Source organism: Mixophyes fleayi, chromosome 7, assembly GCF_038048845.1.
Source record: "Mixophyes fleayi isolate aMixFle1 chromosome 7, aMixFle1.hap1, whole genome shotgun sequence".
Classification (NCBI taxonomy): domain Eukaryota; kingdom Metazoa; phylum Chordata; class Amphibia; order Anura; family Limnodynastidae; genus Mixophyes; species Mixophyes fleayi.
Window position 1 is genome coordinate 120,255,634 of NC_134408.1, and position 26,385 is coordinate 120,282,018.

At 38.8% G+C, this 26,385-nt stretch overlaps 1 protein-coding gene across 3 annotated transcripts; it reads right to left on the bottom strand.

Moving 5' to 3' along the window:
• Positions 1-3,398: 3,398 nt before the first annotated feature.
• RBM45 (RNA binding motif protein 45) lies at positions 3,399-26,326 on the bottom strand. Of its 3 annotated transcripts, none has more exons than XM_075180545.1 (11): positions 25,961-26,326; positions 24,981-25,103; positions 21,974-22,100; positions 21,101-21,235; positions 20,599-20,781; positions 19,215-19,344; positions 17,382-17,478; positions 13,133-13,261; positions 12,097-12,263; positions 9,796-9,990; positions 3,399-3,643 (listed from the first exon to the last, which is right to left on the bottom strand). In XM_075180545.1, exons 1-10 carry the CDS (start codon positions 26,237-26,239, stop codon positions 9,798-9,800), a joined length of 1,563 nt encoding a protein of 520 aa, XP_075036646.1. In that variant the 5' UTR covers positions 26,240-26,326; the 3' UTR covers positions 3,399-3,643; positions 9,796-9,797. The 3 variants fall into 3 exon arrangements, with proteins under 3 accessions (XP_075036646.1, XP_075036648.1, XP_075036647.1); XM_075180546.1 differs by lacking the exon at positions 3,399-3,643 and adding an exon at positions 6,819-8,670; XM_075180547.1 differs by lacking the exon at positions 13,133-13,261 and having other exon boundaries at positions 25,961-26,325.
• Between the last annotated feature and the right edge of the window lie 59 nt (positions 26,327-26,385).

Sequence of the window (26,385 nt, forward strand, 5' to 3'; positions counted from 1 at the left end):
CTGTACACTGTTGGGGATGAGTTAGCAGGTAATGCACTTGATTAGTGAGGCTCAGGATTTAAATTTCACTTTGCTCCAAAAAGGTATTTTAAAGCATATATTTTATTTTGCCTTATCATCTGTTGGACAAGTAGCATATTTGAAATAATTTTCATTCGCTACCTTTATCTATGCATCACATTGCTCTTTTCTAGTATCCTTATATTATTAAAGCTGTTCTTGGAAAGAAGAAAAATAGATGGATGTTGGGGACCGTTTATGTGAGTGAATGCTGTATTTTATGGGTAAATGCATTGAAAATGCATTCATTTTACGTAATTATACTTAAGTTGTGGATTAACATGTACAGCTTTTACTGGTAAGGTACAGTGATGAAAAAAAATAAAAAATAAAAGGGGATTCAAACCACATTTAATTTTTAGGTGCATATATACTAAAAATAGAAAATATTGCACTGGCATAAACTCAATAGAAACAGTTTAATTATTAGGCACTGTTGCACGAGTGTAGACGCCAATGTTGATGAGCCGTTAGTCTGTTTACAAATGTTAAGTGTCTTATTTAAAAGCACTCATCAACATCAGCAACACAAGAAAGCAGGCTCACTACTCAAGACTACAGGGGCCGAACCTGTTACATGGCTCAGATTGATTTCTGCCTTCTACAGCAGTTGCATCCAGAGAGAATGTACACTGACCTTCACTCACCAAATCAGAGGTGGATGTTCAGTTCTCCTGCATCACATAGTGGTCAGGACGAGGTTAGTCTTGCACAATGCTGTATGTTAAATACTCGTGTTCAGAGATTATTTCTGTGTAACACTTATGATAATGTTATGTCTGTTTAATGTTACTTACCATAAAGTATCAAGTTCCCTTTACGTTGGTCATGGAATTACCAATATTTTGTGCTACTTACCAGCCATCTGGGTTTTGTTTTCTTGAGAAATAAATGTTTCTTGTTCCACAACATGAATTATTACCAGTGGGCAATTAGTCTACATAAACTACACATAGCATAGCGCTGGCTTCCATTTCTACAAGGGCACTATCTGTGTGGCGTTTGTGTATCTCGCCGATTGGAAAGGAGCTTCCTGGCAGTCCAAAGAACATACTGCTAGGTTAATTAGGGTGTTTGGTAGAGGATTTAGACTGTAAGGTCTACTTGGGCATAATATGTTGATGCCAGTAATAATCATTGGACACCAGAATTCTGTAGACAATTGGAGGAGGAAAAAATTAAAACTATGTGGAAAAATAAATTTGTAGTGACACATGACACTAATTCCAGTTTTGCAAAATTAATGCAATAGGTTACTCTGACCATATTCAAACATACAATTAAACTAAAAAACACTATTCTTCCAAGTAGCATTTCATAGGACATACATGGCATAAACCAGGCTATTGTAGGCCCATAGATGTAATATTACTATACTCTCTTAATGCTTATGCTGGAAGTTAAACAAAAATTAGAACACAAATGCAAAAATAAATTTACCAGTATTCATTCATCAACATCATCATTTATTTATATAGCGCCACTGATTCCGCAGCGCTGTACAGAGAACTCACTCAACATGGAGCTTACAGTCTAAATTCCCTAATATAGAGACAGACAGACACACACGGGTCAATTTTGATAGCAGCCAATTAACCTACCAGTATGGTTGTTTTTTTTTGGTGTGTGGGAGGAAACCGGAGCACCCAGAGGAAACCCACGCAAACACAGGGCGAACATATAAACTCCACACAGATAAAGCCATGGTCGGGAATCGAACTCATGACCCCAGTGCTGTGAGGCAGAAGTGCTAACCACTAGGCCACTGTGCTGCTCGTTTGACTATGAAACACTTTTTCACCAGTACAAAAGGCTTATATATTAATAGTATAAGGTAAAGTCTAGTAACATTTATCAATGTAGGTTACGTAAAATACCAGCATCTACTTAATCTGGGATAATATCAAATTAAATACTGGAGGGGAGATGTATGTCAGGAGATCTGGATCACACGAGTGTTACGCTGGCCACACACAGACCAATCCTACTGCTTGGCCTTAGTGCCAGAATCAGTTACACATTTGGCCACACAAATGCAGGTAGCCAAATTAGGCAAGCCCTAGGAGACTTGCGCTTCAGACAAGCAGCTGGATCACATCCTGGGTCCAATAGTGTGGTTGGTTATATTTCCACTGCATTTATAGGCATGCCAGACAATGACTAGATAGAATTTCCCTTTTGTTATCATCATCCAGAACATTGTGCTTGGAAAGCATTATATTTGAACATTGATTACTTTTATATCAATAATTCTTCCTCTTTACCAAACAAGCTCTTTTCACAAACACCATACATACCAAGCTGCATATAATGGGGCAGCCTGTTCCCTCCTCTGTACCGAAGGTCATGCTGGAATGATTGTCACCTCATTTAGTTTGTGAATATTTAGTAATTAGACATCTGCATACAACTTTGTAATGATGCTCTACTGTACCTAGTTAATAATCTATTGTGTTATGACAGCCAATGTTAGCTCACAGCCAAAGCAAAGCTGCATCAGTGTCTATGGTGCACTTAATGAGTATCTCGTAGAACTTATATTGCAATGGAAACAAAGGAGCAATGAAGGCAAATGCTGGTCAAAAAGTGAACACCTGTTTCTATGGCCTGTGTGTACAAGGTGTTCTGGCACACAAGCAGTATATATGTTTTCAGACGGTAGATATAAAAATAAAAAAAAAATGGTGAGGCTCCTTGTGAGCAGCATCTAGTCATAAACGATGTATAATAGTTCTTATAATACACAAGTCTTCCTATTGTAGTGATAAAAGAAGTTAATATTTATAATATGTAAAAAGCAGCTGTAAAGATTATCAATTGTGTATTATGCTGACAGATCTGCTTTGCAATCTAAGGTCATGTCTCTTAAAGTGGGCAGCACGGTGCTGTATAAACGGATAGCAAAGAACACTATCATAATAGATGTTCTCTGCGGTAATTGCCTGGTTATGAATTCATCTCAGTAATAAGGCATGTGGGAAGGTTCTCCACAGAACTATGGTGGTGGTAATTAGCAGATTCATCAAAGCTGCTCAGACATTCAATGAAAGGTAATACAATTCTGCTGCCCCTCCTCTACAATAGAAAAAAAAAAGAGATTGTTTTGTGCTCAGTTTTAAGATAAATAATCCACCATGCAATAGTATCATGACATGCCTTATTCAGTAACCTCCTTCAGCACAGTAGATGAAAGTGCAGAACCATAATTGCACAATGGACATCATAAAAGAAAAAAACAAAAACCTTCAGAACCTTAATGTAAAATAAAAAGGCATAAACATGGACATTTAAAGTGTGCAAGCAGCATTGTAATGTAAAAGGAAAAAAAAACCAACAGGCACATTTTACACTTTCAATTTTATTCAACGCATATATCCACAGTATATGCACAAATTTAAAAAAAAAAAAAAATGGTTGAATAAGTACTGTAAACAAAGAAAACAAAAATACATTGGATTTTTTTTTTCTCTCTTCCCATGAAAAGATTTTATGAACACACTTTTACTAAACCAATACATAAAAGCTGTCTCCTGTCACGTTTCAGTCAGTCAGCTGAGGGTCATGTCATAACTTAGTCTCTGTTCTGTAGAAAGAGCACAATACAATTATGAAAAACATTATCTGAATATGTAATACCATAATATTAACCAAGCACTGAATAATAGCCTTTAAAGTGACACAATAATCCCCATTATCAAAGTTTGTTAAATAGGCAACCGCCACTTACATGAAAATATAGGTGCTAAAAAAGTTTATATCCTAGGGTCCGTTATAAAAGTTCTTTGCCAGTCAATCTTTGGTTACAGTGATTCTAATGTAGTTTATCCTTCAGCTTATAAATGGTTTTCATGGTAGGATTACTGGGACCTGTACTCAGCAGCAATAGTCTTCTGAGAGCGATCAGGAATGCAAACAGTCAGGAGATTTACTGACAACCATTAAAAAGCAATAATTTCACTCATAACCAACAAAACAGTTGAGTTTAGTAATAATTGGCCCGTGCCTGACAAACATTCACACACAAATGTCACACCACAGAATATTAGATTTCAGAGGCTTATGAACCTCTTATTTACATCACACACGCATTTTGTTGCTTTAATTTTAATTTATAATACAATGTGTCAGAAATAAAAATAAATAGAAGTTGCCTGTACCAAGTAATTATTCACTGGGTATTCAAACACCTAGCTTGGAAAGCCATTGCCACTTCTTAAGGTCAATAAAATATGACGTGAAAATGTTTTTCAATGGAAATAATTTGTAAAAAAAAAAAAAAAAAAAAAAAAAAAGGAGGGACAAGGAGAAGTTAGATGCCCTGTGTGCCTCAATGCCTATTAATGACAGGTAATATTTTTTCCATGTGTTTGTAAGAGCTGTTAGCCTTTAATACATTCAGCCTCAATTCAGTCCAACAGATTGGTGTAAAACTAATTTTGATTATAGATCAGTGTTGGCTAACCTGTGACGCACCAGGTGTTTGTGAAACTACAAGTCCCAGCATGCTTTGCCAATATGTAGCAGCTTATTGCTGGAAGGGTATGCTGGCACTTGTAGTTTCACAACACTTGGAGCGCCACAGGTTAGCTAATACGGTTATAGATCATTAGAATAAAACATCCTGTTACGTCAGAAATATGCTGTAATGTTCAATACTTAATTTCAGGCAAACTGCATCATAAGAACAGTCATTTAAAGAGAAGATAAAAAAAATTCAAAATATACTACCAACTAAAAACATGACTCTTTATGACGTCTGAATTCCGGTGAGAAATATATTTAGTCGATGACCAATATGGAGCGCAAGACCCGCACAGCGCCTGCATTTATAATGAAGCAGCCGCTAGACATGTACTTTATTAGAACAATTTGGGTTCTCAATATAACCGAATGAATATGTAACAGTCATTTGGATGAACAAATAAGAGGAAAGTCCAGTTTTTCATGGGTAAAGAGATCATATGATTAAAAAGTATTAGCAAAATAAACATTCTTAGCAAAGGGCTTATTCACACGTGCACTTTGCCTGGTGTAAGCCACGTTCCCATCCAGCAAGTCTGACAGATCACACAGAGGATTTATTAACCACTGAATTTGTGCAGCACACTGACCTATGTACAGGTGCACTTGTCTGCCTAGTGCACAACATGACACGACTGTAAGAGGACATCAGGATTGTAGTTAGTCACCGTTGCATATTTAAATATTTTCATTACAGTCATTACTCTCCTCCTGTCTTCACCACTTAACTCTGCTCTCCAGCTACTTTGCCCTCCTCCTCGAGGACCCTCTTCCCCTCTCGCTCCCTCCTCTCCCTTCTGGGGGTCTCCCTGTCATCCGTTCCCTCCCTCTTGGGCTCCGTCGTATGCGGACCTTCCCCTCTACCCTAGCTGTGCTTTGAGCTCACAGGAGTTACTGTGCTTATTGTTTACTGTACGGTGCTGTCTCACCTCATATTGCAATTTCGTTTGTCCCTGTACGGTGCTACGGACACCTAGTGGTGCCCTATAAATAAATAAATAATAATAATAATAATAATAATAATAATAATAATAATAATAATAATAATAAAAAATTGTGTGCATTCCTGGACAGACTGCAGCAAAGGGATTCATGGGTCAGTACATAGTGATCCATCTTACCTGAAATGAAAACTCTTCACGCTCCATGTATTAATATGGAATATATTTTAGAGCAGAAAGCAGTGTGTGAGCCATAAAAAAAAACATTTGGTCTACAGGGAACTAGGGTGTAAAAAGAACGGATATTAAGGAGGACACACACACACACTTAGTAGATGAATTTATATTGTGTAGTTAGAGAAGTATGCAATATGTGGCTCACCAGCTGCTGTGGAACTATAAGTGCCAGCATGCCCTACAACCAGAAGCTGGCAGGTTCCACAACAGCTGGAGATGTACCAATTACCGCAGCCCGAGTAAGAACATGTTGTTCCTAATCCAGACAGAAATAACCCTTTAATGTGTAGAATTTTTAGCTTTACTAAACAGACTGACTGCTCCAAGATAAAATGTTAACATTTTTAAAGGACAATGAGGTAAATTTCAGGAATCTCCAACATAACACCATATGTCAGTGTGCCATACAATCCTCACAGAGAAGGATAAAATATCATCCTACTTATTGATCATTCTTCTCATTCCCACAGTTTGAAACACATAGACCTGGCAGACAGAGTGAAACGTATGAACGCCATCACGAAAATCTGAGGTTCTGCTGCATTATCAGCCAATAAGCTAACCTCCCGCTCTCCTTGATGATAATCACTCGCGTACGTTTGTGTGTGTGTGTGTACGTCCGTTGGGGAGCGTTATAAAACACCCCCCAACACTGCTGATATTTCTATTTGGCTGATGCATAACATATTATATGCTGTTGTTCCCCGCGAACAACACAGGGGAGTTACACCCAATCACAAGCCAAGCAAGACACATTGTTTAACATCTACCAGAGTCTTCTCTCTTTCTCAGTGGTTTGCAGCAAAAAAACAAACAAAACATTTTTTTTATTAAACTAGCACAGGTATTAAAACCATCACAAGTCTGCTTGTACCTGGTGTAGTGTAACTAACGTTATATGAATTAAAGAAAAAAAAAAAAAAAAAAAAGGAAAAGTAGTCTACTTCCAATGTCAATCAACAGTATAAGGGAAACCTTTACACCTACAACAATGTCACATGTAGAGGGCAGATCCTTTAGCAATGTCTCCAAACCTTTTATAATGCATGCGTGTTTGGCCAAAGCACTGAGTACCAGTGGAGCAGACCATAAGCCAAGACGTATATAGAGCTCGGTGGATACATCATTACATGGAGCTCTGTGGACAGATTTCTACATAGTGCTGAGCCATGCCTGATTTCATCATGTGGTTTATAAAAGGAGGATACTAAACTTCTTCCTAAACATGCAAACTGGGCATTCAAACGTGTCCCTGACAAATTGCTGGCTGGTAATTGTTAAGTGCCCAGAATAAAAATGACAGCAATGTAAAATAATTCTGCCAAGCTGGGACCATGAGAATTAAGCTCTGAACGCATGCCAGGACAACACAGGAGCTAAGAGCTCTGGTAACAAGACACCTACACTCCTCTTCTATTCCAAAACATGAAACAACTAAAATCATTCATAACTCAACCTCTGGAGTATTATCATTACATCAGTGTTAATATTACAATCCATAGATTTAAAACACACCCATTCTGCTTTGTAAATAATATTTTGTATCTATGATTACCACTACACTTAAGCTACACCTATATGATTGGCAAACACATGTACCAACAGTTAGTGGAACCATGGGTGTCCCATGCAACAGACACAAGCATTTGCACTCCCATAATCCTCCAGGGCTTAGCCTTTAGCTTCGGCAAAAAGTGGGATTGTGTAGCGGTATCATGTAGTGTAGTCTGCATCACCTTGCTGCCAATTACACAGAGTGGATGGGCCATAGCGGCCTGCTCCAGTGAGCAGTGTTAAATCTGTAGTTTTGCTAGATGCATTTTAGGCATCATTCCCCAAATACCATTTCTTCATAGAATCTTCTTTTAAATACCTTTATAGAAGTGAAGAAGCACAAAACTCTAGAATAGGTTTTCACTTTAATTTTCTATAGATGGTTATTGAAACATATGGACATATTATTCTGCACAGCAAATGACACGGGTCTACAAAAGTCTGTTAGTAAGAGCAGCCACAGACTACAATGGAATAGTGCTCACAGTGGGAATTTATATAGAAACAAGGTAGCATGCTCGTTTCGCAAATGCATATAAACCCTGTCTCATATCAAAAATAAAAGTTTATTTTCTTTCCTATTAGTGTAATACTTTTCATTTTTATAAGCAAATTGTGGTTAAAAAAAAAAAAAAAAAAGGGGAAATTAAAAAGCAGAGAAAAAAACATGCAAACCATAAAATAAAAAGGCGACATTGCAAAGGGCATTGATGAAGCAGGCGCTATTTTTACAACCCCTACTGGGGAAGCAAATCACTATTTATACTGGATTCCAATCCTTTATTGTATCTCACAAAAATGAGGCTATAAAGAATGTACATTATCACAATAAAAATACTGGGGTACTCACCAAGACTTGGTTACTCGAGAAAACAAGAAAAACAAAAAAACACACCTTGATGGTCCATTACTAAAAATAAAAACACTTTTTTTGGGGGGAGGGTTACCCTTCAGATCTCTAATCTGGCATTAAGTTATGCAACCCTAAAATGCAGCAGACCCATTATTAAATTTACATGTTCCCCAAACATAGCAAATACAAGAATCTGTACAGCTGTGCCTTGGACCGCAGAAAGCAGTGACCTATTAAAAGGGAGTAACGGGAGGAGGTGATCTCACAAAGACATGATACCCTCTCCCGCTGAATCTAGTACTGAAAGCCTATAAAACTTATGGCTCCTAAAGAACAATACCTGTCTGCAGGAGGGCCAGTGTTTCCATCTAGCATCCCTCTGGACCCAGATAGACTGGACGTTTGCAAGCAGGACCCTCTTACCTTTTTGACTGTTTGTTAATAATCTTGTTTTATTACAGTGTTTGTCTCCAACTGTAAAGCGATGTGGAGTATATGCTGGCTCTATATAAATGTAAATAAACAGGAAACGAAACGAGGGCCATGACTAGCAGACGACTTTACTTTAAAGAGATTTACAGTCGAAAGTCAAAGTTAAATGAGGTATTTAATATAATTCTAAGTACGAAAGGGTCACTTTAGCGGTCCATTATGTCCAGTCATTTCCTTGTGATGGGGGAATTAAAAAAAAAACCCCAAGGGTGTGTAACCCCTGGTAACAACACTAAACTGCCCTATATACATTCAGAAGCATTTATGGATGTCTGCAACGTTCTGGGGGCCAGAAACTAAAACTAAACGCTTCTTGGCTCTAACACTGGACTTCCAAGTTGTCAATAAAGGTGCAGTTTTTTTTTTCTTTTCCATTTACTTACATCTATGTGGTTAGGTGGTGCTAAACCAGACCACATCAATAAATACATAGCAGCACTGTAATTTTCAGACAGAATTTTTGGTCCATCGCTGCTATTTTAGGATGCTCAAATGTTTTGTACAATACATTGTTTTACCAACAGGTATATTAAGAAAGAAAATATATGTATGATGGAACTTTTTAATATTCATAAGTTTTATAGTTGCAAGTTTGAAACTGCTCTCCCAAAAGGTTCTTTTGTGACTTCCTAGCAAGCCCGATTTGAAGTCCATTAACTTCAATCTGGCAAGCATACGATATATTGCATATGTGGTGCTTTATGAAAAACTTGGATATTACTAATGTAAGGAAACAACTTGGTGTATATATGCAGATGGGTCTTCTGAATATACTGCAGTCAAATTATCCGCATTCAATGTTCGATTAGATTGGAAATCCCTATAGGAAGTATGTTTCTTCTGGCAAACAGAAGATGATCCATAAACTGTAATCAACTAATGTGATTTTATTAACTTCATCACTGTGCGCCCAATAAAACACCCGCTTGGAGAGAAAAGGGTAAAATGTAAAAACTGTCGGCTTCCGTCTTTCCTAGGAAGGGAGAATAAAAACGGGCGTTTTATTTTCTCTTCCACATTATTGCAGTTTTACCATACAGCCACCGGACCAACGTCAGTACGAAGCCTGTCTGGGAAAGTATTATTGTGGTGAGAGAGGTCAGAGTTCAAGAACAGGTGATTTACAGAAGTACTTACACTCAGTAGGTTCTCTGTCTCTTATTGGACTCGTCTCTTGGAGATTCCGCTTGCATCACTTTCAACTTCACACCATTCACCATCTTTCCATGTAATGTAGAAATGGCTTCATTCGCACTGGACACTTCTGCATATCTGACATAACCAACGTTTTTCCCCGGTACAATGTAAACCTCTATTAGATTCCCAAATCGACTAAAGTGGAGAAACAGGAGAATTATTAGTTTTCCCATATTTCCTTGCTTTTGCTCACAGACACACTACTGATAATCGTGAATTACCATCAGGTACAGAACAAAACACAATATTTGGTTTTAAATACACCCTCACTATAACATTGACTTTTACCAGCGTCTTAATCTGTTATAAAGAGGGAGCACTGCACCAAGATAAAAATGATCAGTTTTTGGAGTTCTCTTAAATACCTTTTCCCTGTGCACCAGTTTTCATAAACAGCCTGTATAAGTAGTTTGACATTGCATGGTTTACTAAACAAATCTCAGAATGTACACCTATACATGGAAACATAGAATTTCCTGACAGAAAAGAACCACTTGACCCATCTAGTCTGCCCATTTTTAAGCCTATGGCAACCTCAAACCCCATTTCATCCTTAGTGCTTTTTAAGGATATCTTTAGGTTTAGCTCAAGCATGTTTAAATTGCTCTACTGTACTAACCTATACCACCTCTGATGGGAAGCTATTCCACTTATCCACTACCCTTTCTATGAAGTAGTTTTTCCTCAAATTTCCTCTGAGTCTACTTCAAGGCCATGCACCATTTTAGTTGCCCTTCTTTGTACAGTCTCTAATATATTTATATCCTTATAGAGATACAAGTTAACCCGTACATGATACTCATGCATTCTAGTCAAATCAAGCTACTTAAGGTCTTAAAAAGGTTCTTGTCATGCATTTGGGCCTAGCCCAGGCCTCCCCAGGGGAAGAGCGTTACTTCCCTACGCAAGCGCCCTTTTTAATTTGTGTTCATGAGGTAAAATTACCTCACAAAAATGAGTTTGAGCCCTCAACTCGTAAATTTAGCCTTTACTACCCCTCCCACGGGGGGGGAAGGTGGAAGTTAACAGACTTCACTATTTTATTTTTTTTGTTAAATAATGTCAGTATACCAAATTTCAGGTCAATTGGATGAGCCCTTTCTGAGAAAATTGTTTTTTCCACACACACACTAATGCATGCCTCTACACGTGTGTTCATGAGGTAAAATTACCTCACGAAAATGAGTTTGAGCCCTACCAAATTTCAGCCCTTTTTGATTTTCTTTTCCCACACACTAAGAATTTAGTAGGTCAGTGTATAACTCTGCCCAGCAGGTGGCGCTGCAGCTTGTGTTTTTTTTTTCCACACACAGACTAACACACGCCGCTAGGCTTATATATATTAGATGGCCACCAGAACTAAGCATAGTATTCTAGATGACCAATGACTTACAGTGGCATTATTACAGCTCTCTTTCTGCTACCGATTCCTCTCCATATGCAACCAAGCATCTAACTTGCCTTTCTTATTGCTATGTTACAATGCTTACCTATAACCAATAATTAAAGGCACACTAACGTCAAGTGTTCCTTAATCTGGGTAGGAAATTAGTGTGAAGACCCCGATGGTCCTTTTCTATCCATGACCTACCTCTATACAGTTATCTTTATCAGAGCTTCTTGCTATAGGATGTGTATTAAGCATTTCATCCCAATGCAGTTTTACTTCTAGATATTTTTTATTCATTCATTTGGTTCATTTATTGCCGTTTTTTAAAGAAAAAGGATTTATGGAAAATCAGAAAATCCCAGACAGGATTTCTACACCAATAACCTCCTCCAAATCCTAAGAGAAAATAGGTTATTTGCATCCCTAGAAGCTGCAGTTGTAGGAGTAGTAGTCACATTGCTGGGTTATCTTTGTGACCAACATCACCACGAATAACCGGAGCACTGGATACTTAGTCACCTCTTCTATTGATATGGGAAAGGTCAGCCGCATGCAGTGTTCCAGGTGTGGCCTATTCTACACCACCCCACAAATCACTGACCGTTACAGGCCAAATATGTAATAAGGAACATGTCATTTAACAACAAGCCACTTGAAGACCCAAAGAAATTCAGAATATGTACCAACACAAAACAAATGAACCTTTAAAAATTGACTTCAAAACACTAGTTCTGACTACTCACACACTCAAGACAACACTTTGTAACTTTAAAATGAGGGGTCGGCACACTTTTATCAAATATATATATGGTGTCAGTGACAGCTGTCATTGCAGGCAAAGAAAACCTTACCAGAATACATCTTCCATCACATCCAGGGTTAACGGGTGAGGATTGAACACAACGAACAGTCTTTCCTTAGACTGCGCATCACTGGGTGCTTTCTTTCTGTATGCTGGAAGGGTAGCGTCTGTCTGAAGCTGAGTGGCAACAGGGGAGGCATAAGCTCGGTCATAGTTCTACAGACAAAAACAGATTCACTTTGAAAACCCTACTGAATACGGTCAAGTCATGCAGTCAGCTAAAAAGACTCACTTAAAACAGAGGAGAGGGAGAAGGGAGACGTAAAAGTACTTTACATTTTAAACCCTACAAAAGACAGATAGACAAGTATGGCTCTTCTGTTGCAGCAAAGTCTTGCTGGTTATGTTGAGAATAGTAATTACACCAGCCTGTGAGCCACAGGTTGTCTAAGCCTGCTTACATACCGTCAAGTGTTTTAGTGCCCATGACTCAGACAGCAATTCTACTGCAAATGTTTTAAGGGAACTTGAGATAGGATTTTGGTAAACCTGTCTGCAGAACATGGCTAGCAATGATTGGTTCTCTCTGTGCAATAGATGTCAAGCAGGTTTATGTCTGTACAATATGTTTCTAGCTGTGGGAGGTATTTCTCTGCAATATATGGCTGGTAATGGAGTGTATGCTCTCTGCACACAATAGAGGATACATCCTTTAATTTATTAAATGAATATAATCATGCTCTAATGTGTGCAGATGGCAAGTTTTACTGGGTACGACGATAATGAAAATTTGTAGTGTAGTAGAACGGTGGTCATTGTTGTAGGATGTGCCGTCCAGTACATGTATGCCGGGAAGCAGGATAAAAAAAATAAAAAAAAAATACAAAAACAAAAAACTGAACGATAATAAAAAATAGGAAATAAAATGTATAAATATAATAAAGGAAGGCAGAGTGTGACATGATCCAGAAGGGGAGAGTGCATTGATTGGTCTCTGGAACTTACACCTCAATCCCACTACGTAGTCGCTAAACACCACAAAAAGTGCATTAAACAACTAATGAACAACTAAACGCCAACGTCACCTCGGAAGAATAAGAAGAAGAGCGCCGACCCGGTCTCCCAGTTCTTTCAGCAGAGAGCCATGCACTCAGAGCATTTCCAAGATGGCATTCCCGTGGAGGTCTTGGCCCTGGCGGAGAGGCACTCTTCTCCTGCAAGTGAAATCGGAGTGAGTACCCTCGAATCGCTTCATATGCCCAGTACACCCTCCTTTCTATGCAAGCTCTCATTTCCCTCAGTGAGGATACTAATGCACCGACGTTTGGAACTCTCTAGAAGATCCGCGCAGGCAGGACAGAGCACTTGGAGGCCAAATTCACATAACGGCTTATTAAACTGAATGAGGAGCAGGAGGAGAGGCCATGAAGCATCCAAGATAAAATTGAAGGTTTTGAGGACCTCTCCAGGAGAAATATCAGGCTTAGAGCCCAACATGATCGATCCCAGTGGGAAACCTAGCAGGCCATATACAGAGCCTATTCTGAGGTTTTAGGTAAAGCTCACATATATTGATCTGGTGACTGATTGGCTTCACCAAATTCCTGACAAACTACTTCCCGAGAAGTCCTCCTCAGAATGTATTTCTACCAGGCAAAAGAGCCCATCTTTAAAGTAGCACATACCATGGTGGATGGAGAAAGGGCCCTTTGCAGTGCCTGCAAATATACACAGTTCTCTCTAGAGCCACCATCATTTGCTGTATTGAATTTAATACAGTCACCAGACAGATTCTCAGGTCCCTTACAGCTGGGCTTTTCCAGTAAAGCTTGTTATCAACAAGAATTGTAAAATACACTTTGAGCTCCAGATCAAGTCACACTTCAAAGATGGAACATTCAACAACAAAACTTGTACCACCTGAATGGCAGATGGCAAGAACCAGATCGCTGCTGAAGTCGAGAGACCTCTGTACATATTACTTGTTATTTGTTCTGCCACCAAAGACTTAATCAACAGAGTTGCTCTACTGATCCTTAAAAATTCCCCTCTAAAGACCATTCAAAAGTATTATCTTGAGGGTAGATATCTCATTCTAAAGGAGAGCTACATGGACAAACCTTTACATTAGTCTCCACATACACACAATACAGTTTAAAACAGATCCTTTCTAAAGCGTATTCATAAAATATTAGTCAAGCACAAATCTGGAACCATCTCAAATTGTTATTAAAACAGAGTTGTGACTTTATTGACCTTAAACTCAACTCATGACGGATGGAGGGCTTTTCAAACTGGCGAGAGAATATATTCATGTCCATGTAAATTTCACCAGAACTGACTTAACCTTCACCAATTGACTTTGATATCTTCAAGATAGACATCCATAGTAGTAGATGTCCAGACCATGTCACACTCAGTCTAACCAAACTCAACCACCACTCTAGACAATGGAGACTGTGATAATTTAGTCAGCGATCTGCAATCCATGAATCAGAATCCATCAGGGATGCTGTTCATTGTTTTGGCGATAACCCTTTTGACTCCTTACCATTTATTTCCCAGGCAACATTTAAAACTGCAATTAGAGGCTCTACAATTCAGGCAGTTTCCCATCTTAAAATAGGTTTGTCCAAAATTGCTTGTCTCGGAGATTGGGAAACTCATTCATAGATTTTACTTAAGAGGAAACAAAGCAGAAACTGCGGGCAACTAAATTCATAAACCAGCAAGGTCACCAAGATCCAGGCCTTGTATAACACAAAGCCAGACGACAAATCCCAGCAGTGCAGATGTTTTAGCAGATTATTCCAAATTCTAAAACTTAATTGCAGAACATAACACAAACCAACAGACTGTAGGTCAAGTACAAACCTCTTTATAGTCTCTAAATCTACCTAAAAAGTTTATCTTGAAATGCTGGAATACATTAATACCCCCTTAGAGGTCCTACTATTGGCTATTAAATTCATTTTATAAATTAACTGCAAAGAGCATGTCCCCATGTTTTGAGGTTTTACAATACTTAATCTGCCAACTCCTTTTCATTTGATGTGATGGAAACCCAGGCCATTACAATTGTGGGTCATTCTGCCCCCTCCTGTCAATTTGGTTATTATTGAAACCTGTTGTGCAACTGCCAGTCCCTCACAGTATACCCTGTCATCGACATGCGGGCACTTGCAGTTAATTAATGAAGGCCCTCCTATGTAGTAGTCTTACTACACTTGTCATATCACTTATCTTGAGCTCACCATTCGTGCTCAAGAAACCCAAATCCTCCCTGGAATGACAGAGGGGCAGAGTTAAGGTGACCCTATAATTAACAAGTACCTTCAAAAGCCTAGAGAGAGTTATAAGGTGGCCTACCCCATAATCATGGCTTTATCTTGAAAGGATCTGCCAAGTGGAGGGTGCACAGAGGTGGATTGTCTGACAAAGGTGCAAACAGCATAGAATTCTTATTTCCCCTGTATGTAGCAGCGATTAAGCAACAGATAAAACTGCTTCTATACTAGGTGCAGCTTTTGCTGCCAGCAAGAAAGAGGCTCTAGCATCTCTTATTTTATTTCTTGCATTTTGTAACCACTTGCTTTTCTTCTGCTGGGTGAAGAGCTCTCCCATGACACAACTGTCAGAAAGTTACTCCAGCAACAAACTTTAAAGGGATAATTTGAGGAATAAGACAGGAAAAGCATATGTTATATGCTGGCTTGGCAGAGTGCGGTTTACAATACTGATACTTCAAGAAATGCCATTATCTTTATAAAGGTCATTCTGCCCTTCTTGAATAACACAGTAAAATTAAACGGTTTGAACTGCAGAAAACAACAGCCACTGATTAGGTAGAGGAGAAGGCAGTTTGCTGTAAAGAACTTGACTAGAAGAAGTTAAAAACTGGGGAGAAAAATATATTGCCTTAACAAAAAAATTGGATAGAATTCTTGTTTTACAGTATTCCTAGTGTATTTGTAAAGCCGGAACGTAAGATTGGTGTTATAAAGAGGGTGATATAATGTAATTTAATACATGTACTTAGTGCAGAGAATATACCTTGTGGTAAGCGAGGGAGGATTTATAGAGGGGGGTGGCGGGCATGTAGGGAATCCATTTTTCTATACGAATATACAGTTGTATGTAAAAATTTGGGAACCAGTGGTCAAAACTGCATGTTACACTAGAGCTCTATAGTGAAAGGAAAACGTTAACAGTACCACTGTGATGTATGAACTTAAACATGACAAATTTTTGCACATTTTATTGTACAATAAAGATAAAAGTTTTCCAGTTTGGCATTTCCACCGCCAGAAACATCAAGAAATGGAAGTTAAGGGCGACCGTTGAAGACAAGATCTGGAAGACCTAGAGAAAGCGGATAGACCCGTTCGCAAATTGGTCAAATTTGATGACTGTGCACAGGACCTGCAGAAAGGTTTAACGGACAACGGAGTATTGGTCCATAGCGCAACAATCAGGACGAAAAAAAAAACAACTTTCCATCACAGAAGACAATGTCTGGAGAATGGAAACAAAACACAGATAAGACAGAAACTTTTTGGAACAAAGAGCTGAGGATTAATGAAACAAAAATGTTACTCTTTGACCACATCCACGAGGAAAAATAAAATACAGAAATGTTAAGCATATGAAGAAAACACCACCTTGACACGGGGTAGATATATTATGCTTTGGGTGGAGAAGCCGACAGTAGCAGTGGAATTGTCCTAGAAGTGAATGTCCCTGGTCAGCGAATAAATTAAAGCTCAACAAAGATTGGATATTTCAGCAAGACAATGGTTCAAAACCAACCAGGACTTACAGGAACAAAAGAACAAGGTTTTGGAATGACCTTCACAGTCCCCTAGAGACAGATCTAAAACAGGCAGCACATGAAAGAAGATCTAAGAATATATCAGAGTCCTGCAAGGGAATACAAAGACTTCGCTGGCTACAAGAAACATTTGGAAGATGTGATTTTGGCCAAAAGTGTTCTGACCGATGCACAAACCTTTGCACACGATGCCACACTCACAAGCTTTATGTTTTACCACAATACTGTAGGCACATAAATAGTAATTGTGCAGAAACAAGTCATGTTTAAGTTTGTTCCCTGCAGAGGTTGTGGTAACTTCACTGAAAATGCAATGTGACTAGTGGTGCCCGAACTGGTGTACACAGTTCTACACGCACACAGAGTAAAGTGAGGCTATAAAAAGGATATATCCCTCCCCGTTTACAGACATTAAAACAAAAAAAAAAAAAAAAAAAGATTTATTTTGGCATATATCCAAATAAAACCATTATATTAACATGAAGATGTCCTTAAATACTTACAGATGCTGCTGCTGGGTATTGCTGTGCAGCTTGGGAACCCCATACCATGGAATTTACCTGGGCAGCCACCATCTGGGAGGCCATTTTTCGCAGTAGACTGTGGAGAAAAAGAAACAAAACAAAAAACACGTTATACTGGAAATCATATTGCTTACACATTGCCCCCGTTTTATATGCAATATAGGCGAGACCACCGACAAAACAAGTTCTGTTTACAAACTGTGGGGGGATTCAATCTCTTGCGATATTCCGCAGGGTGTCTCCAGAATTCACTCCGCTGCAGTTTAACATCACAAACTTTTCCTAACACCCCATAGAGGTGCGCAAGGAAATCCGTGATGTTCGGGGTACTGTAGTCACAGTGATATCCGGCAGCTCATGGCGGGGAATTTAATTCCTCCATGTATGTCTTTGAATATCTATACAGTAAAAATTTGGATTTGATTCCGACATTAATGTAAGAAAATTCACATTAATGTCATACAACATATTGAGCCCACATGTTTCAAACAAACAGCTGAATGCAGCAAGTAAATACAGCATGTTGCACCATTAAAGCTCTCACTCAAGTGAGAATGTGCCTACGTGGGCTTGGTACACTGCGGGACAAGTGCTGCCTTGTGAAACTTATCACTAATACAAAGGTTTTATACATAGGTCACTTTTAGTGTAAGCTGAACCTTGGCCATTGCTACCACGATAGCAACACATGCACACATTTAATGTAATGCATATAGTGCAGCAGTAGACTACTGCTGTGTGATGTACAAAAGAGGAGTATGTGCTGTAGTATGACCCCAGACAGAGAATGTGTAGTGTGTAAATGGCCTAGAACACAATAGAACAGTTGCAACAGATAGTGATTAGCTATGCAGTACAGTAAGTGGAAGGCGTTGTAAATTGCAATAATAAATAAAAAAAAATTATATGTTCTGGTTACCAGGATATATTTTTTTTTAAAATATTAGGCGTGTATGGGAAAGGTGGTTTTTATAGTGAACAGATGATCTGCAAAACGCTACACCAATGTGGCAAGAATAAGAGGAATTAGAACAAGGGTCAGGTAACTTTTTTACCTTTTACCCCCAAATATATTTAGATACGCCGACATTATCCCCTTGATTTGAAAGGAAGGAAATCATATATTATTAATCATTGGAATTCAAAATTTTATTGAATCTATTCAAAATTTCTTTGAAAGCTTCAACTTCAAAACTTCAGGTTTTGGAGAAATGATGTCGCTTAATTTTTCATACGAGGGCATCAATATTGGGGCATTTTGATGTCAGAGCAATTTGGATGCAGTCTTCATTTCTCTGCTTTATTTTTATGTTCGTTAGAGTGGAAAATCCTTGTTCGCAAAGGTAGGTTGTTGCAAAAGGCAGCAACTTTTTGATTGCCTCTGTGTGCAATTTTGAATATTTTTGCAGCTGTTGACATCCAAAAATATGACAGATCTGCTTTGTTTTCAAATGCAATACGTGCTTCATTATTGCATCGGAGCTCAAGAAGTGCCTCTGCCAACCTTTGAGGCTCTTCTAGTACAACAGCAATTTCACATTTAAAGGGTTCTACAATGCAACTGGCAGCATGTGAATCGGCAGCATTACCCCCAGGAATTTCATTTTTACCCCATTTGGGGTAATTTACCCCTGTTCCCTGACCACTGAATTAGAACCTCTTGCAGGAGGTTGACGATTCCACAGCTTTATGCAAACAAGAAAATGTGAACGAAAGGAAGAGCAACTTACAACAAGGGATAAATTCCAACACACGGGCTCAGTGGTCTGTTAGCCTATGCTGTCCACCAGACTTCAACATCACTATACTCACTCTGTGCCATCACCTCCATCGTTTAAGTAAGTGACCCCAAGCCGATTTCCAGGTGGGTACTCAAACCCATGCAGCTTGTATTTTGCATAAATTGCCGATGAGATATTCTGATACTGAACTATTGCATGGGCTGCAAACAGAAAACAAAATTCAAAGTGGAAATAAGATAAAAGCAGAAAAGTGATTGTAACACGAGTGATGGTAAGTGGACAGAGCAGGTCAGTTCAGATTTTTCCTTAAGTCAAGGGGAAGTCGCTGATAGCTGCTTACATAAACTTTAAGCTTGCTTGTACCCAGATCATTTTTATATTATCGATTTAAAATTACTTCAGAGACATCCAAGTAAGACTGTCAATATAAAAATGCATTTTTATTACACTTTGTTTATTCACCATATTAAGCTGCACTATACAATCAGAGAATGTTTATTCATACACATCAGTACTTGCCCCAGCAGAGCTTACAATTTAATTCCCTACTACAGGAAAAGAAATGCACATACCAGGGTCAATTTAGTAGACACCAATTAACCTAGTATGTTTTTGGACCATGGGAGGAAATTGGAGCACCACACATACATGATTAGTCTTTATTAAAATGTATCCAACCCTGTTAATAAAAGATCACTCTAAAAGGGTGGTAATATTACCATTCAATGCAGATGTTTCATCTGTGGTCTGAATTGGTTCAATTATACTTTGAGGTTTGGTATGAGGTATTTAAAGTATACATGTGTCTATAGGTGCAACAATCAATTCACTAGGACTATTCATTACTAAAGCACCAACCTGTATTACGGAGCTAAATATACCTGAAACCAATATTTGAATTAAGTTAAATCTGCCTAGTATTCACGGTTTTATGTATAGAAAGCAGAGAAACTACAAACAAGCACGTAGGAAGGTGGCGCTTCTCTATCTATTATCACTCCACAGCTGTGCATTTAACAATTTTGTGATTGGCCTGCTAGTCTCCTAGGTCACAAATGTTCTATACAGACTGCTCATTGGTGGACCCACACACATTGGAATTGTCAGTGATGTCACAAAAAATGCTATCCTTTGTAAGTTCAGATTTTTATGTCCAATTTCAGAAATCCTTTACACACATTAAGATCTTTGAAGGAGATAAACAAATGAAAATCACCATTTGACAAAACTCCTGTGGAAAGTCAGTGTAACTGAACATTAGATTATATCGGAGTTTGTTCTGTATAACTTGCACTTGTTCAGTTTAATTGTCCTTTAAGGGCAAACATTAGCCTACGTGACACACTTCATAGAAAACACAGTGTCAACCACGTGCCTTAAACAACATAAAGTCCAAACTATAAAACAAATAGGTATTGCTTGAAACCAAAAGCAGGAAGTAATAATTATCTTACCATAAGGTGTGTACAGATCCCGTTGGACCTCACAAAGCTCAAGTCCAGGAATAAGGTCAAACAAACTGTACAGCTGTTCTTGGACCAGTGGTACGCGGGACACCACAGTAAGGCGCTTGGACACAGCCTCCTGGCTTGTTCTTGCATCTGCAGTCTTGTCATAAACAGAATAGTCGTATTGCTCTTTTGGGGGAGAGAGAGGGGGAGGGGGTTGTTATCTTGTAGAACTGGAATACAGGGACAAAACTGACAGCCACACAATGTTCTATGCAATGAGAAATTGGAACAGCCTTTACTAAATAGAATCTATACTACAATACAGGAATAACAGTTTGTTCTCTAATGCAAAGGCTTAAATACGGCCATCTATAGAAATATTTCCATTTATTAAAATAAATAAAATGGGCATCTATAAAACCAAAATCACAAGGCCCAAACAACTGAAAAACAGTATAAATATAAATGCAACCTGAAGAACAACATTTTTAATTGCAATACTAACCAAACTGACTGTAAGAATACATAGCAACCGTGGGGTCGTGCAGCAATGCCTCGGGCTGGCGGGCAGCACTGTGGTGATCCGATGTCTCCGTCGCTGAACCTTTGTTTTTAGGCTCTGCCAGGATTGCCTTGTAACCTACGCGGTAATATTGATGAATTAAGGTCAGGGGCAAGGTTTAATTATTAAATCAATTACAGTGGAATTTAATGTTTTATTTGCTACTTATATACAAAATAAATACAAAAAGCATCAGTATAAGTTATATAGCGCAACTGACATATGTACATATACTACTTACATAGTAAATTCTGGACCTTCCACATATCATATGACATAGGTGGACAAAATTATGTAGGATTCAGGAGGCATGAAGTCAGCAGGATCTTATAAAGGAGCCAGTGAAGATGTGCATCCATAGAAAGGACTCCCAAAAGTGCATCATCAAATTAGGCTGGTTGGCTCCTGTGACTTGTCCAGTCTTGGCATATGAGGCAGCTTTAAAACCTTATATCACTCTGCCATTACAGTATGTTTTATCATTGCATGCTACTAGAAAACAGCACCCCATCACAAAGCTTTCACATGAGTTTATTTACACAGGACGGCTGATAATCCAAGTTCATTAAATCACTAATGTAAAGATTTTATACCTGTTACCTATTTTTCAGACCAATCTTATAAAAGTAACACATAGGAATTTGCTCCTACCAAGAATTAAATTTTTCTACATGAATAGTTCACAATAGAATATACATCTCTACAAAAAAAAAAAAAAAATAGATCCTAGTTTTTCTATATAGCACTTATATTAATGAGAGAAGTATCAGCATTAATAAAGAAACAAAAAATAACCACATAGAAAGTCAGACTTACTTCGATCACAGTTTTCAATTGCCAAAGCAGCATGGGAAGGTTTGAGGAAGCGCACATATCCTAATCCTTTACTTTCACCCGTAGTTTTGTTTTTAATAATGGAGCAGTATTCTATTTGCCCGTATTCCTGGTGAAAGATGAAAAAGTTATCTAATTAGGGTTCAATTCACAGTACATAGAAATCTAGATCATTTATCTTAAATGAGGGGACCATAAGATTCCTCCCTGAATAAAATAAATGTGAAAAGGGGGAGGAAGAGCCCGTGTGATAAGATAAGGTTTAGAAGTATAGGTGTCCAAAACGTGTAAAAATTGAGCATTCCCCACGTGTATTTTGAGTATCTTAAGATAGGTGCAGCTCAGGATAGTACTGTAAATGTATCCGCAAGAAGCTTAACCCTATCATGATGCGGTGGCTTAGTATAGACATCTGTCACCATCACCTCAACTTAATGATAACTGGTGTTTCATTTAGAATATCAAACAAACAAAAAAATGCCCACAATAAATAAAAGGCATGGAACGTCCACCAAAGTGACCCATGCACCAGCACACATGTAGGAGAACAAAGAGGGTGGGTCCCCCTGCTAAACTGACACCAGTAGTAGGCTATGAGCACTGGTGCTTAATTCCCTTAAGTGAAACTGCAAAGGTCAGTGTTGATCATCATCAGCAGCACAGATCTTTGCTCCAGGGATCAAGCACCCGCAATAGATACACCACCCGACAGATGTATGCATGACTGCTTCCAACTCTACTTATATCACAATCACATTAAAACTGTTACTGATGCACGTCCCTGCCCTTATCCCATTCTACGTCTTCACATGTAAGAAGGCGTAAATCAGGGGCACACAATAGACTTAATACAGAACTACACGTTTCCGGCGCATGCGAAGTACGAAATATGTTTATTTGGCACACACAAAAAAAACCCACAGGGTCACTTAGGTAGTGTAGAGGCAAGAAGCCAAATCCATGGTAAGTGTTGAAGTGCTCTTTTACAGCCAGAACACATTTGAACATATCATGTGTTACTTACAGCAGCATTAGCAATACTCCTGAGTTTGCATTACTTCACTAAGAGCCAGTAGTAACATCACCGACACCTGAAGTGCTACATCCTTTTTGAATACTGTACAGCCCATAAGATGGCTGCCTCCAGCTTGTATAATTAATGTAGGCTCTTTAAATCAATCACAAGGGATCCTATTGACTTTTTCTTTCTTTCTAGAAATGGTACAGGGCTGGCTTTACTTAAAGAATCATTTACATCATATCATCATATCTTTATTGTTCTAAAATTTAGAATAATAGAACTGTCACTGCATTTGAAAGTGTAATGGTCGATATCGACAAACAAAACACATATCAGTGATGTTCTGGTGCACGATTTAATGTGTATTAAATAAATTATATTTAACATCACTAGGATGGGCACTCACAAATAGAACGTTCAGCAGCCTGGCTGACTCATAAAACAGACTCCTAAGGGAACCCACATAAAAACCCAATAGCAAAACAGCACTCAGGACATCAAGATGCTGAGAAAAGTATCAAAGAATCTTTATTAGTAGACTGATGTTTCTTTACAAAGTATCTTTATCATCTAATCCAGGGTCTCCCAAACCCAGTCCTCAGGGCTACCTAACAGTGCAGGTTTTCTGGATCACATGTGACATAATTAGGACCACCTGTGGATCTGTTACAATGTATCAGTCAGTAATGAATACACCTGTGCTCCAGCAAGGAGATATGGAAAACCTGCACTGTTAGGGAGCCCTGAGGACTGGGTTTGGGAAACCCTGATCTAATCTACTTCTAAAGATTATTTTATTTAATACTTTCCAACACATTATGAAGTCTTTATAGTTGTATTGCAGACAAGTTTTCTCCCACTGACAAATAAAATAGCACAGGGTGAGGATACTTTGATCTCTGTACCATGCTACCTATGCTGTATGTATTATCAGCAGTAGTCTACCAGGCACCAATAGGCCACGAGATAATGGTCTCTACATTGCTTTCTTCACTAATGTCTAAGCCACATTTCTACTGTGGTCCACGAGAACAGCATAGGTGGCCCGGGACAGAGGTCCGAGGATCTCTATATTAACCTATTTCTCTAGTGGATCTTCTCATATTGGGAACTCAGAGAAAGCTGCCATGTGGACATGAACCAAGCTCTTTCCATCCTGCACTACAGGTTTGCTAAGTAAGACCAGGGCAAATTAACAGCACTTATGTTAAGCACAAGCTTGTGAAGCAAAAAGAAGCATCTACAAAGTGGTGTTTAACATAAAGGTAACAGGATACATATAAAAGAATGAATACAGAGGAGATAGGAATCCTTGTAATACATCATTTTCAATTTGAATTAAAAACTACATCACTAACCACTCATTTGAAATTATACCACTAAGCATGTTTTACAGGGATTTTTATTCTAATTTCACTTTTTATAGATAAACAAGATCTTCATTATATAAGAGCTGAGCAGGTAAAGCAAGATAAAAAATTTAAACAGCATTAAAATACATCCATTTATATCAGAACATGTCAATTATACCTTAATATCCCTCCTTACTAATCTCCAGACTGTTAACCTTGGGCTCTGACAGTGGCCGCACTCAAGCTGAATATCCAGGTGAATTTTCTTGTAGGTCACATGCCCAGCCTAAAAGTTCTACCATAGCCAAGAATGGACACCACTGTATACATTGTACCAGGAAGATACTGGAGGGGCAGATTAACAGCATGTGGGAGGAGCCTTAGGATACAGGTCACCATGTGACCAGATGTGTCAGACAGAAAACTGCGTGTGTAGGGACGAGTTTTTCTTTTGGTTTAATTAAACCTTACTTACTGTAGAGTACCCCTTCTCCTATTACACACTATATGAACTCTTTGGTGACTTCTATAATTTACAATAGAGGATACAATATCACATGTATCCAGATAGTATATATTAGAATAAAATACAGTTCTAGGATAAACATGTTTGTACCTTGAATTTGTTCTTCACATCTTCCTCTGTATATGATTTTGGGATCATCACAAAGATCCTCGTTAATTCTTCATCTTCCACATCTCTGTGATTTGTGGAACCGCGTGATTGTGCAATAAATACCTAAAATATATGCAATTATTGAAAAGATACCTTAAAAGGTCACATATAATAGAATACAGCCAAATTAGGTTAACTGAAAGCTATTCTGTATATGCATGTGTCCATGTACTACTTAACTTTAAGGAGCCAATTAGGCCAGGTGAAACTATAAGGTCATTTAAGTCTTAATGTCCTTGAGGGGAGACATATCTGGCAAATTCCTTATACAGTTTATTTAAAAATGAAAACAACCAAAACAAAACACAATGTGTTTTGTATTTGCATCACAGTGTGCTCTAACTTGGTAAATATATTGTTCCTCTTTCATACACAACATTATATGGTTCAGGGCACTGCAAGTACCTCGGGGCACAAGTACAGTATGCAGTGCAAGTGCATACAATTATTGCTAAGGCAACAGGAAAACATGAAAGCCCAATTCAGTTAAAGGTACAGTGTTGCATTTACACAAAGAGCCATACCTAGATTTACTAAGCCTTGTTAGACAGTGATGATCCAATGTGGCAGGGGAAGCTGCAACTTGTTACTCTACAGCTGGACAGCCAGCATTCATAGCTCTGAAGCTGATCCCCATTGAGCATATATAAAATGCATAACAGAACCAGAGCAGAGGGGAACATACCCACACACACACTCACATATACATACACAGCAGCAGCACTGGGGTAGGCTGAATACCAGTACAGACAGTCTGGCATTTCAGTTATAAAGCAGTGTATACTTCGTTATTTACAGAAGTCACACTAGTTACTTATTCCTTCATGTTGCCAGCAGGAGACCTATGACATGCAGTCTATAGGGCCAGCTCCAGCACTGTTACGTGCTCCACCATCCTCTGCAGGGAGCAGGACTCTTACCTTGATGGGCTTGGTGCTGTCATTGAGGCTGCGGCCGTGCATGTCCTCCATAGCCCGGCATGCCTGCGAGGACCTGGCGTACTTGACGAAGGCGATGCCCTTAGACTCCTTCGTGTGTTTGTCTTTCACTACCCAGATGTCCTGAATGTCGCCAAACACAGAGAACCTCTCCCTGATCATGTCCTCCGTCACCGACTTACTGACCACAAGGAACACCCGGCTATTAGGGGGGTCATCCAAGTTACCGCCCGACGGGCGAAACCCACTGCTATCTTCCATGGTGAGAATAAAGGAATTAGAGGCACCGGTAACCGATCTACCAGAAGACAGCCAATCCTGTACAGCCGCACAAACAGAAGGTGCCCGCCTCTTCCGGTGCCTGTCATCGCGTCACTCAAAGCTCCGAGTTCACATTGCTCCAGCAG